Consider the following 13591-nt stretch of genomic DNA (forward strand, 5'->3'; position numbering starts at 1 on the left):
AATAGCAGCTACAATTGGAGTTACCACATGATTACGTTTACATTAGTCTGTGAGAGTTGGACTACAAAGAAAGCTGAGCGCCAAAGAATTGCTGCTTTTGAACTGTGGTGTTGGAGAAGACTCTTGAGAGTCTCCTGGACTGCAAGGAGATCCAACCAGTCCAACCGAAAGGAAATCAGTCCTGAATATTCATTGCAAGGACAGATGCTAAAGCTCCAATGCTTTGGCCACCTGATGCAAAGAACTGACTCATTTGAAAAGACCATGATGCTGGGAAAGATTGAAGGTGGGAGAAAGGGATGACAAAGGATGAAATGGTTGGATGGCATCATCGACTTGATGGACATGAGTTTGGGTGAACTCCGGGAGTTGGTAATGGACAGGGAGGCCTGGAGTGCGGCAGTCCATAGGGTCGCAAAGACACAACTGAGCAACTGAACTCAGCTGAATAAGTCATGCAGAGCGCGAGACTGGGAGCTTCAAAAGGCCCGCCTCTCCCGGGCCCCGCCCACGACCAGGCCCCGCCCCTTCCCTGCCCGCCGCGGGGTGAAAGCCCCGCCTTCCGTGGTCGCAATCATCCAATGGCCTAGATACACGGCTCGGTGAATGCCCAGGCTTTAGGTGTCCGCCTGGCGCCTGACCAGAGTCCTGGGGAACTCGGTTGCTCTTAAGCAGTCCCGTCCCCGAGCTGCCCGAGCGATACGCAAGCTCCCCTCACAGTTCCCTCGCAAGGGGCGGACGAGGCCTCTGAGCCCGCTCGCCCCCCGCCCGCGGAGCCCCGGGTCGACCCCGGACGCGGCGCCCGCCGCGCGGAACTCTGGGAGTGGTAGTTCTCGTCCTGCTGGCTCCCTCTGGTTGTATCGGCGGCCGAGACTCACCGGACTACAGCTCCCAGACGCCCGAGGGCGCATTCGCTCGGCCGGCCGGCGAGGCCGGTGGGCGGGGCCGGGCCGGCGCTCCGCAGCTGTCAGCGACTCCCGGAGCCCGCCGGCTGCCTCGGTGTGCCTCCCTCGACCCCACCGGAGACCCCAGCATGGTGCGCGCCAGCACCGTGGGGGCGCATCTCCCCGCGTCCGGCTTGGACATCTTCGGGGACCTGAGGAAGATGAACAAGCGCCAGGTGAGGATAGCCCGCGTCGGGGCCGCGCCGCGGAGCCGGGGTCCCGGAGGCCCGGGGTTCGAATCCTCACAGAGCCGCGGGCGGGCGTGCTCTCGCCCTGAGGAGGGCGCGGTTAGCGGAGCAGGGGGTGGCCGGGAGGGGAGCGAAGGGGATCCCGAGTGCGGGCTCTCGCCCTGACGGTGGCGCGGATAGCGGAGCGGGGGGCCGGGAGGGGAGGGAGGGGGAGCCCTGACCTGTGGGCGTCAGGTGTGGTTGAGCAAGCGGGGCGAGGGGAGCGGGCTCTCCCGCGAGGGACCCCGAGGGGCCGCCCGGTGGGCCCGGGGCCGGGCGTGAGGTAGGCTGCCCGCGGGTGGGAGCGGCAGGCTCGGGGGGAGAGCTTCCGAGAGAGGGGAGCTGTCCCCTGATTCCTTCCCACCCCCAGCGCAGCGTCTTCCCTTCCCGGGGACTCAGGACCAAATGGGGCGCCTCGTGCAGGAGAGCGCGCGGGTCCTTCTCCGTCACTGTGGACCGAACCCGTGTTCCGGAAGGGCTTCCAGGGGTCCTCCCTAGCCTCCTTCTCAGACTCCCTGCTCCGGCAGCGCCTTGAATCTCGGAGACGGCTCGCTGAGGGGTCTTCGGGCACCTGGGCTTCATATCTCACCCCTCCTGAGAGAACCTCCGAGGAAGACTTCGTGCTTGCCCTCCTCTTAGCCAGCCTCCGCCTCCCTCTCTCTCTCTTTCTTCCAAGTAGAATTTCAGACGAGCGCAGTAGTGTTGCGGGGTTCGGGGACTTGCATCCTGTGAACGGGGTTGAGAAACGTGGTTGTCTCTAGGGGTGCGTGTCAGATGAGTTCCTGGGAGCTTGTGTGATGAAGATGGGTTGCGGCAAGAGATTATCACTAGCTTGAAAAGCCAACAGCTAATGCCCTGAGCGTTGATGCTGTTACAAGAAAATCCTCCAGGAAGCAGTTGTTGAGTCGCTTGGTCATGTCCGACTCTTTGGTACCCCATGGGCTGCCACCGCCAGGCTCCATGGAACTGCCCCAGCAAGAATACTGAAGTGGGTTGCCAATTTCTTCGCCAGGGAATCTTCCCGACCCAGGGATCGAACCTGCATCTCCTGCACTGGCAGGTGGATTCTTTACCCCTGAGCCACCAGGGAAGTCAGGTCACCTCTCCCCCTCCCCCCAACCCCCAACCCCAAGCAGAGACTTAATTAAAAATCTAAATTTAATTGGGTAGGTCTTTTAAATGTCCTGGAGAAGGAAATGGCAACCCACTCCAGTAATCTTTCCTAGAGAATCCCATGGACAGAGAGGCTTGGTGGGCTACAGTCCACGGTTGCAAAGAGTGGGACACGACTGAGCGACTTCACTTTCACTTTAAATGTCTCTAAAACTGGTACCAATTGTCAACTGCACACTGTCAGTGAAGGTCTTCTGAGGAGTGTGTCAAACCCTAAGTCGGTTTGCCTTTGAAAAGTTCTGTGTGTTCCCACTCTGAGTGATAAGCCCCATTAGTTTGCAATTGCCCACATTTTACTAGTGTTCTAATTAAAATTCAAAAGCTCAAATCTGATGCCTCCTGGTACTTTTTTTTTTTTAAGTTTTGTCTTTTTTCTTTTTCCCTCCAAAATAGCATCCTATGACACCTTCTCAGGCATGCTCGCTCCACCAGTTTTGGAAGCGAGACCTCCTTTTTCTGCTGCCCTTGCTTACTGTTAATTAAGGAAAGAGCCACTTGCAAAAACAAGGACTCTTTGTTTCTGCAGTGAGGAAAAGAGGAAGAAAAACAGCCATTGGCATTTCTGCTGCCCTGCCAGTCATAATATCTGGTCTGAAATGTTTGTTTAAAATGCTGAATCGTTGGTTATTTCATCTTTGCTTGCCAAAGACTGAGTGTGGGCTTGCTTCGAAACTCTGCGGGGGGATTAAGTGCCGAGCACACAGAGTCGGTGGGCAAAGATGAGCAAGGAAAGGCGCCAGTGTAATGTGCTGTGTGTATTTCCAATCAGCTTGTCAGTAGTTCCATCGAAATGACTGTTTCTAGACGCCAGGATTTCAATTCTAGGCTTAGATAGTAGATCATTTAAAGGTAGGTTGTTAGAAGGGTGATCTGTGGTTTTGAAGCTAACTTGATTAGATTAATTAGTTTGTTAGACTTCTATATAATTGACTCTCTTTAGCAAATAGATGTCTTGCTCAAAGGAAATTTTTTTTTTTTTGAGGAATTGGTTTTACTTCCCCTCAATGAATTTTTCAAGCATAGACAGTCATAGTGGAAAATACATTCTTAGTACATAGTCTTTATTAGGTAAGTGGCAAGACTGTATAATTTGTTTTATTAGAGTGGAGCCCAGTGGTTTGAAAACCTGTATAAAATTGGACATCTCTGTAGAAAACCATGACTTGGGCCTTTCCTAATCAGAGTGGCAATTCATAATAAAACAACAGATGTTTATTAAATCTGGTAAGTCAAGCGGAGCAGGGGGTCAAGTTTTTGACTGTGAACTCTAGTGAATAACTTCTGCTTTAGACTGATGTGACTCAAAAAGTTGATTTTCCTTTAGAAGCAACTGTTTACTATCTTATAGCCCGACACTCAATATCCATTCAGCACTCCAGCTTTCTTTTTTGTTCACTTGGGAATTTAGTTTCATGATTTGCTATTGACACTTTTGCCAAAGAGTTTTAAAAAATGGTGTGTAATTTTGTTTTCCTGTTTTCACTAACTACATCGAAATATCTTAGTTATTTTAATTCACCTTTTGTCCCCACTTTTGTAACCTTGACAGTCACCTCAAAGTATACACTTTCACTTTCCACGGTCAAAAATTGAAATTCTACCTAATCTTGTAGTTTGTGTGAATGCGTTTTAATTCCTAAAGTCACTTTAGGCAAAAAAAAAAAAAAGTCCTAAACCTTTTTTTCTTTTTCAAACCAGCACCTCTCCGACTTTGGGCGAGGGGATGTTCCGCTGTGGTCCTCACTTCTGGTTTGCCCTGTTTTCTTCAGCTCTACTACCAGGTCTTAAACTTCGCCATGATCGTGTCCTCTGCGCTCATGATCTGGAAAGGCCTGATTGTCCTCACTGGCAGCGAGAGCCCCATCGTGGTGGTGCTGAGGTGGGTCCCGCCGGCCGTCCAGCTGCTGTTGGTGACCCAGGAGCAGCGTGGACAACCCAAACTCAGTGTCTTAGTTGGATAAGCTTTAGAGTGTTCTTTATTGGTACTTATTTTGAAAAGGTTTCATTTTTTTCTGGCTTTGGTTGAAAACTCTTCTTTATCAATAGACATTTCATCATGTTGATCTCATGCTCTAGGGTAATATGATTTACTTCCATCTTTGAATGTTTTGTGCTTCCCTGGTGGCTCAGAGGGTAAAGAATCTGCCTGCAATTCAGGAGACCCAAATTCAATCTCTGGGTCGGGAAGACCCCTAGAAGAGGGGAATGGCAAACCCACTCCAGTATTCTTGCCTGGAGAATTCCATGGACAGAGGAGCCTGGCGGACTACAGCCCATGGACTTTCGAAGAGTCAGACGTGACTGAGTGACTATCAGCTTCACTTTCAAGTGCTTGAAGATGCTAATATGCCTTAGATAGTTGAGTCTCCCTGAGGTGGGCATGGAGCCCCTTTGCTCTCTAGGGGGAGAGGCAGGCTGTGGCAGTGCTGTGGGTAAGGTCAGAGTCGACCGGGACAGGAGAAGCAGCAGGCCCCTGGCTCCCTGTCCCTCCTCTGGGCCCTGCAGCCACGTGATGGGGGACAGCCCCAGCCCTGGCTTCACCGGGCCGCCCTCTGTGACTGGGCAGGGGACCCACTTCTAGAGATACAGCATTTCATAAACTTAGGAGCCTGAGGATGGCATAACTCACACACAGAGCTGAGGAGGGGCTCTGACTCACTGGTGTTTACACTGTGCTCCAGGAATGCCCGAAGGGCCAGGTAGATGAGTTAGGAGAGAGAAGCGGACTAAGCTCATGGGCCCCCTTAGCCTTGCTTCAGTTGTGACAGCTCCACTTATACGCATTTTATGTGATTATACTTTACCTGGTAAGATTTCATTTGAAAGGAGGATTTTAAGGCTTTTGGGAAAAAAAAGAAGACATTAAACCCCTCAAATTCAGATGGGCTCTGTCATTCAACAAGTAAGGCAGCTGAGGTCTAGTGAGGCCACGCTGCTTCCATCTCACAGTTGTTTCTGCAGAGCCAGAACTCTATCTGAGGTGGTCTGGCTCTTCTTCAATCCACAGACACACTTGCATGCAGAGATTATTGTAAAATTGCAGCGTGTGGGGACTTTTTCTTCTTTTAAAGCATCCTTTATAATTCTAAAGCAGTTTGGTTGGTCAGCATAAGCTGTTGACATCACAAGGGATGTGTGACCTTGGGGAACTCCCTGGCCCCTTAAAGAAAGCAAGTGTAAGTAGTTATTAGTTGTTTAAATGTAATTTAAACATTTCAAAGAACTGCTGACCTAATGGGGCACGATAATGACTCTATGCCAAACTGCAGTGCACACTTCCTACCTCTAAGACTTGTTCAGGGAGTTGTATTTTAAACAAACAAAACAAGGAGGTCATTGTTATCACAGACTGAGATGGTTCTCTTCCCACTGCGTGTCTACAGGAACTTTGTTGGAGTAAAGATGAAGCAGTAGGTTAAGAAATTATCCTGAGCATTTTAACTGTCATTCCTTAAAAGAAAATGAAACCCTGAAGCAATTATGTTGTATTTTCAGAAGATGACAAGATGAATTTCTGTGTTGGGGGGACAAATAACTTTCTATGTTGTCAGGCCATCAGTTCAGTCGCTCAGTCGTGTCTGACTCTCTGCGACCCCATGGACTGCAGCACGCCAGGCCTCCCCAGCACCAACCCCCGGAGCTTGCTCAAACTCATGTCCATCCAGTGGTCTCCGTTGGGGGAAGAAAAAATTTGTTTTTATTTAGATATCTTCTCTTTCTTTTCCTCTTAGTCATTTCTATTTCTAGCTGTTTGTACCTTTTTAATTCACATTTTCTTTTTTTGATTGCTGAATCTATTACCAGACTTAGTGGCAATGGTTTCACTTAAACCTCTTGGCAAAATAAGCCTCCTGGCAGTTCAGTGGTTAGGACTTCAAGCTTTCATTGCCAAGGGTGCAGGTTCAGTCCCTGATCAGGGAACTAAGATCCCACAGGCCTCATGGCAAGGCAATAACATAAATCTCTCAGTAGCTGCAGGCCAGGCTCGGCTACCTGCCCCCTGGCCACCTTCCTTGGGTGCTGACAAGTGGAAGGTCAGCAGCCCTGGTGGGACGGGAGGACCAGCATCTGGAATGGCTCCTGTTGTGAACCCACGTCTTCCTGTAAAGCTCCCCATCTCTTCATTAGACTGGTTCTTTCTCCCCCTTCCTGCCCTCGACAAACTAACTCATCGTTGGTTGTCAGACCCCCGTATTTAGGTCTTATTTATTTTCTCATGCATTGAAACAGAGCAGAAGCACACGTAAAATGAACTCTGTTTCGATGATTTCAGCTTCCAGTAAATTACATGCACACGGCAGAATGCAAGCATGACCCTAGAGTATTAGCCTGCTTTCAGAGTCTCTAGTTCTGAGTGAAAAATAGTATTTGTATTGATAAATGTAAAACCCTTATAAGGCTAAAAATGGATTTTTACTTCAAGGGGTTCCGCTTATTCTTAGTTCTTTTGGGGATTCCTTAAAAAACTGGAAATAGAACTGCCTTATGACCCAGCAATCCCACTACTGGGCATACACACCGAGGAAACCAGAATTGAAAGAGACACATGTACCCCAATGTTTTTCGCAGCACTGTTTATAATAGCCAGGACATGGAAGCAACCTAGATGTCCATCAGCAGATGAATGGATAAGAAAGCTGTGGTACATATACACAATGGAGTATTACTCAGCCATTAAAAAGGATACATTTGAATCAGTTCTAATGAGGTGGATGAAATTGGAGCCTATTATACAGAGTGAAGTAAGCAGAAAGAAAAACACCAATACAGTATACTAATGCATATATATGGAATTTAGAAAGATGGTAACGATAACCCTGTATGCAAGACAGCAAAAGAGACACGGATATATAGAACAGTCTTTTGGACTCAGAGGGAGAAGGAGAGGGTGGGATGATTTGGGAGAATGGCATTGAAACATGTATATCATATGTGAAACGAATTGCCAGTCCAGGTTCGATGCAGGATACAGGATGCTCGGGGCTGGTGCACTGGGATGACCCAGAGGGATGGTACGGGGAGGGAGGTGGGAGGGGGGTTCAGGATGGGGACATGTGTACACCCGTGGCGGATTCATGTTGATGTATGGCAAAACCAATACATATTGTAAAGTAATTAGCCTCCAATTAAATAAACTTATATTAAAAAAAAAATCATCAAGGGGCCACTAGTGCCCTTTTCATGCTCAAATCCAAGAAGAAATCGCTCCCTTTCTCACCGCTGTCATCTTGAGCAGTCAGATGGAAATCTCTGGAGCTTGTTTTATTGCTCATAGATCTGCTTGACGGTTGGGAAAAGTTGACATTCCAAGTAGTATGTTTGTTAATATCCTTTGTGATTTGAAACGTTTGCCTGGTGAGCCCAGGACACTTCTGACGTGACTTTGTGTTTCTTTCCAGCGGCAGTATGGAGCCAGCCTTTCACAGGGGTGACCTTCTGTTCCTAACGAATTTCCGGGAAGACCCCATCAGAGCTGGAGAAATAGTTGTTTTCAAAGTCGAAGGACGAGACATACCGATAGTTCACAGAGTAATCAAAGTTCACGAAAAGTAAAGAGCCTTTACTTCTCTTTGATTTTATTCTGTAGACAAGTCTGTGGACAGCTTAATGGTTGATTACAAAGTAGCAAAAACACTGGGTTACATTCCTAGTTTTGCCATTTAGTGATTGGGGTGACTTTGGACCTGTGGCTTAACTCAGGCCGTGAGATGTGAATGTCAGTACTTTACCCACAGTGACCCCCAGGGCGAGTGTGAGGAGGAAATAAACTGATGTTTACTAAAGCACTTGACAGACTCGCTGTACAAGGTAAGGTGGAATGTATTCTTGTGTACTATTAGTTATTTGAAGGAGTCTCAAAAGAAAATCAAATCTCATGGTAACTGAGGATCATTTTGGTGAGAGAATTATCTCCTGAAATGCAGAAAGCTACCTGTTTCTCTTTGTCACTGTGGACCAACTGGCATTCTTAGCAGTAATATTAGCCTTGGATGAATAAAAATTCCTTTCCCCAGCCTGTCCCATGATTTGATTGCTGCATATCCTGCATTAATTCCACCCCTCCCCCGCAAACAGCTTTGCTTTTCCCTTAAACGTCAGTGATGACTTAATAGGATACTTCTTGGAGACCAGAAGCAATTGTTTCCAGCTCAAATATATTGTTTCCCTGAGAGAGTACAGTCAAGTGATTAGTGAAATGTTACATTTTACTTATTTGGTTATTCATTTACCTTTATGCATCTTAGTGCAGCCTTTTACTTGCATGCATTGTAGAATTAAAACTAGGTGTGTGTATTAGTATATTTTAAATAATGGAGCATTGCTTTGTTACTGTTTGTGTGAATGTGTGAGTCTGTTTCTGATAAGAGATTCTCATTCCATTCAGTATTTCCAGATTTTCCCCAAAGATGTTTGATACTTAAAACATCCACTTCATTTGACTCTAAACGTTAGCATGACCCTGTTTCAGTTTGTGTTAATACACTGGGACTACAACTAGCATTACCTTGTTCGTAGTGCTTGATAACTTACAGATGGAGAAATATGCTCTGTCATGATTGTGTCAGAACTCACACGTGATTTTAAAACAATATGCAAAGATGAGAAGTTGCTCAAAACTGAGAAGTAATGACATTTTTCTGTAAGTTACATGAATTGTGAGCAACAGCCCAGATTTTTTCTCTCTTAATTTCTTGTATAACCATGGCTGCAAATCGGCTAGCTCCATTTGGCATGGTTTCAAATCTTTGTAGGCTTTTAGTATTTTATCAAATTATTTAACACATTTTGTCATTTGTCTTATTGAAAAATAGATCCTCTTAGTAGTTCTATGAGGCTGTAATATTGTGCTTCTAGTGTCAGGGCTGGGTGTCAACTGGCCCCAGTTGACAATGTTTAAAACAATTCCCACCTGTCTCTAACACAGCAGTTTTATGCCGTTCATAATTCCTGTTTGTTTGCAAACTGGATTGTATGCCACTTGGCACATCCCACGTTTGGTAAGGAAAAGAAAGTTTGAGAAGAGCTAAGAGAACACTTGTGTTTGAATTACCTTATGTTCAGATCAGGTTAATCTAGTACTCAGTTCACATCTAGAGTCAAGAGGAATATAATCCATGTTAACCTGTTGGTCCATGAGGACAAAGAGTGGATGGAAATAGACTCTGGAGCTAATCGTGGCCTTCCTGGCACCCTGTGCTGAGCCATGTGTCTTGGTCAACAGGGGAGCTTCAGTGTTTTTGAATTTAAGTCTACAAAATTGTCACTAGATCTGTGCTTGAGTTGAATGGTTGTCTGCCAGCAGGCATCTCAAGGCGAAAAAGACCAAGTCCTGTTTGACTGCTTTTCTCCATGCCCACCCTTGCCTGTAAAGGGTAGGCCAGACTGACATTGTTCTCCTGATGCTGCACTGAAAATAATCTTTGACAGGACCTTGTTTTGCTTTCCAGAGACAATGGAGACATAAAATTTCTGACTAAAGGAGATAATAATGAAGTTGATGATAGAGGCTTGTACAAAGAAGGCCAGAACTGGCTCGAAAAGAAGGACGTGGTAGGGCGAGCCCGAGGGTGAGTGAGGATTAACTTTTCTTTTAAGTTCCATAGAATATGCAGAAACCAGAAACATGTTTAGAAACAAAGAAGTCCAGTGTAGAGGTTAATGGCGGGTCCGTTCCAAAGACGCTATGTCAGGAGAGCTGTAAGCAGCTCTGCTTCATCTTGTGAGGCGTGGACGGGGCTCAGAGCTGCCTGAGGGCCTGAAGTCTAAAGCTGAATGCCAGTATTCTGTCTATACCATGGACTCAATTCTATTTTGGAAATAAATCCTCACCTGGAGATTAGTTATTTATAAATTTTAAATAATTAGAAGTAATCCTTTCGGAAATAACTACTGTGGAACACTGTGGTGAATGTTCTAGATATTCCTTGTGCCTATATAGATGTTTGTGTGCATACGTAGTATATAATTTTACATAAAGGAGTTTTATCTTTTTCACCCAGCAGGAAGTTGGAAATAATTTTCTGTGCCAAATCTATACCTCTATCCTTTTAAACAGCTGCATGCTGTTCTTCTGAGAATTGTAACTTATCTCACTAGTCCTCTTTTGATGGATATTTAGATTGTTCCCCTGATCTTTTACTAAGAAAAGTTCTGTGATCATATTTTTTTTTCATACCCATCTTTGCATCATTGTTCCAGCCAAGAGTTCTGCTTCTGATTGACACAGCAGAGCCTCTCCTCTTATTAAATACCCAAAAAGGTGATTCTTCCCCTCTCTTGGTGGCCCTTTTTCTGATTAACCCTTGTTAGAAATGTCCCCTTTCATTGAAACCCCGCCAGCTGTGTGAGGCTGGAGAACATGGGTGACCATTTTCTAAGATACAGCTTCACTCATCAGCGCACGGTTGGAGGCCTCCTCCGGTCCCTTCTGCCCCTCTGCTTACGTTCTAATCACTTTCATGCTATCGCGTTTCCTCCTGAACATCTGCAGGAAGGTGAGGGGGGCCTGCAGCTGGCCAGCCCTGTGTTTTTAGACACTCTGGTGAGAGACTGTAGAAGTGAGAGGTTGGAGCTGTTGCATTAAGCAGACTGGAGGGTACCAAGGAGGTATTACCTTGTTTATCACCAGTAACATGATGGAGTCTTGGGTCAAATTGATTCTGTATTGACACTGATTTTGTTGGCTGCTGGTAAGTCACTTCAGTCGTGTCCAACTCTGTGCGACCCCGTAGATGGTAGCCCACCAGGTTCCCCCGTCCCTGGGATTCTCCAGGCTAGAGTACTGGAGTGGGGTGCCATTGCCTTTTCTGGATTTTGTCAGCGATGTCATTCATTGGCTGGTTTCTGCTGGCTTATCATCTCTGGGCTCATAGTCGTGTCTGGATATAAATTATGCAATCCATGTTTGCATTCACTGCCCAACCAGCTTGTTTGTTGCATCTGAAAAGTCTGTGCAATGAAAGTGATGGGGCTTCCCTGGTGGCTCAGATGGTAAAGAAACTGCCTGCAGTGTGGGAGATCTGGGTCCAGTCCCTGGGTTGGGAAGATCCCCTGGAGAAGGGAAAGGCTACCCACTCCAGTATTCTGGCCTGGAGAATCCTCGAGGGCAGAGGAACCTGGCGGGCTACCGTCCATGGAGTCGCAGAGTCAGATACGACTGAGCAAATAAGCACGCACAATGAAAATGATGAGGATTCCTTCAGTTAGAAACCACTTATTCTTGTGCTTTCAAAGGTCTCTCTCACAGCAGTTTACATATAGGTTGTCTGAATCTTCAGTCGCTCAGTCGTGTCCCACTCTTTGCGACCCCATGGACTGCAGCACAACAGGCCTCCCTGTCCATCACCAACTCCCAGAGTTTAGCCGCTTCTCTACTAAGAAAAATTAAGAACTCGCTTTGTGAAAGTCGCCGATTCTGTTGTACAAGGGGCTCACCTGTTTTCATGCTCTTACGGCGGAATGCAGCAAGAGAAGACACATAGCATCTCCTTCTGCTGATTTGCCTTCTTAAAAAATTGTCCTGGCTGTTAGCTCTGCTGGTTTTTACTAATAAAGCCGTTTGAGACAGCGGTGCATGTTGCTGTTATGGCCCCAGTCAGTGGTGTTCCTGAGGAAGGCTTTGCCCTAATGCTGATTCATAGTGTCTTTAAGTATTACTATCATATTTCAGACACTGTTTACATTTTTGGCTGTTTGTCCCAATTTAGGTTTTTACCATATGTCGGCATGGTCACCATAATAATGAACGACTATCCAAAATTTAAGGTAGGAATTTATTTGTACGTCTGTATTTTTCTTTTTTTTAATATTGGCGCTTTTACATGCGCAACTGTAGAGATGCAGTCTGTTTGAAATGTTTTGCTGGCTAATTCTTCTGCAGAGAATGTGCTGTTCACTACAAATTAATAATTTAAATTGTAAATTTTAAATTATTGAAAGTGGCTACTTCTATCTCTTATGTTTATATAGTTTTCTAAAATGGCTCCTATATATTTTTTGCTTTTTATTATGCACATCTTTAAACATAGGAAAAAAGTAGTACAATAAGCCTAGTAATGCTTATTTCCCAACTTCAACAAGAATAGCATCCATATTTGCTTTTTAGTCTCCTGAAACACAGTGGGAAGCCTGTGCAGGAATGGGAGTGCGTTGGCTGTGCTTGTTGGGCGTGTGGTCCTTGGGCCGTCGGTGTGTTAGGGTCTGCGTTGCCGTGTGTCTGCATCTTCCCTGTGCTGGTGGCTCGCTTGGAGACAGAGCGCAGGGAGGAGGCCTGCCTTTGGTTCTGTCCTGGCCCAGCGCTGACCAGCCTGGTTCTGAGCACGCTCGTAGACCGCGCTTACCTGCGGCCTGCGCTCACGACTCTCCACTGCGCTTCCTTACAGTATGCTCTTTTGGCTGTGATGGGTGCGTATGTGCTACTGAAACGCGAATCCTGAAGTGAAAGGCAGTTCCTGGGACCAGACTGAAAGAAATTTCGTTGAAGAGAAAAGTTAATATATTTGAAATGTTCCACTTTCTGTATAAAAGGAAACGGTGTGGAGACATCTTGTCTTGTTCGAATAAATGATTCATCAGTGAAGACTGCTTTCTTTTGTGGACTCTGATTTGCGTGTGTTCCGCCTCTCTGCCGCTCACGATAATCGGGCTGAACCGAGCTTGAGGGTCTGCAGCGCTTCAGGAACCCGGCAGGCCGTCTCTGGGCCTGGCTGGCTGGGAAGACAGTGCGTAGTAGTCCAAACGCGGTACAGTGGTCACATTTGGGTTTTAGAAAGACAGTTCTGCTTTACTGTAGTGTCCTAATGGGAGAGAAACCCAAGAGGGAGGGGATGTGTGTGTATGTATAGCTGATTCATTTTGTTTGCAGTAGAAGCTAACACAACATTGTAAAGCAATTGGACTGCAATAAAAATTAATCATAAAAAATTTTTCTTTTAATAAAATTCTTCACTTACTTTTTCTGGGGAAAACAAACAGGCCCTAAAAAGAAAACAATTTCTTATTTATAGAAGTGTAGTCTGATAAATGAATAAAGCCTATAAATCTTTTTGGAAGGAAAGATGTAATCTGCTTTGTTCTTGTGGTTTGGTGTATCTTGAGATAGTTGGAGAAATTACTTAATAAGAGTTTCAAACAATGTGTTCTCCTCTGATAAACTGCAGAAAGCACAGACGGGTAGAAGGGCCATGTCCCTCTTCCCTTCAGCCTCCCTTTTCCGTTTCCCAGGGTTATAGTTTAGTCTTGCATATA

At 46.2% G+C, this 13591-nt stretch overlaps 1 protein-coding gene across 2 annotated transcripts; it reads left to right on the forward strand.

Moving 5' to 3' along the window:
- Positions 1 to 534: 534 nt before the first annotated feature.
- Positions 535 to 12923, forward strand: SEC11C (SEC11 homolog C, signal peptidase complex subunit). Of its 2 annotated transcripts, none has more exons than XM_069569093.1 (6): positions 535 to 1120; positions 4114 to 4223; positions 7744 to 7893; positions 9793 to 9912; positions 12052 to 12109; positions 12727 to 12923. In XM_069569093.1, the coding sequence occupies exons 1-6, from the start codon at positions 1034 to 1036 to the stop codon at positions 12778 to 12780; spliced, it is 579 nt and encodes a 192-aa protein (XP_069425194.1). In that variant the 5' UTR covers positions 535 to 1033; the 3' UTR covers positions 12781 to 12923. The 2 variants fall into 2 exon arrangements, with proteins under 2 accessions (XP_069425194.1, XP_069425195.1); XM_069569094.1 differs by having other exon boundaries at positions 577 to 1120; positions 4043 to 4223.
- Positions 12924 to 13591: the final 668 nt, after the last annotated feature.

This window comes from Ovis canadensis, chromosome 23 (assembly GCF_042477335.2).
Source record: "Ovis canadensis isolate MfBH-ARS-UI-01 breed Bighorn chromosome 23, ARS-UI_OviCan_v2, whole genome shotgun sequence".
NCBI classification, from domain to species: Eukaryota; Metazoa; Chordata; class Mammalia; order Artiodactyla; family Bovidae; genus Ovis; species Ovis canadensis.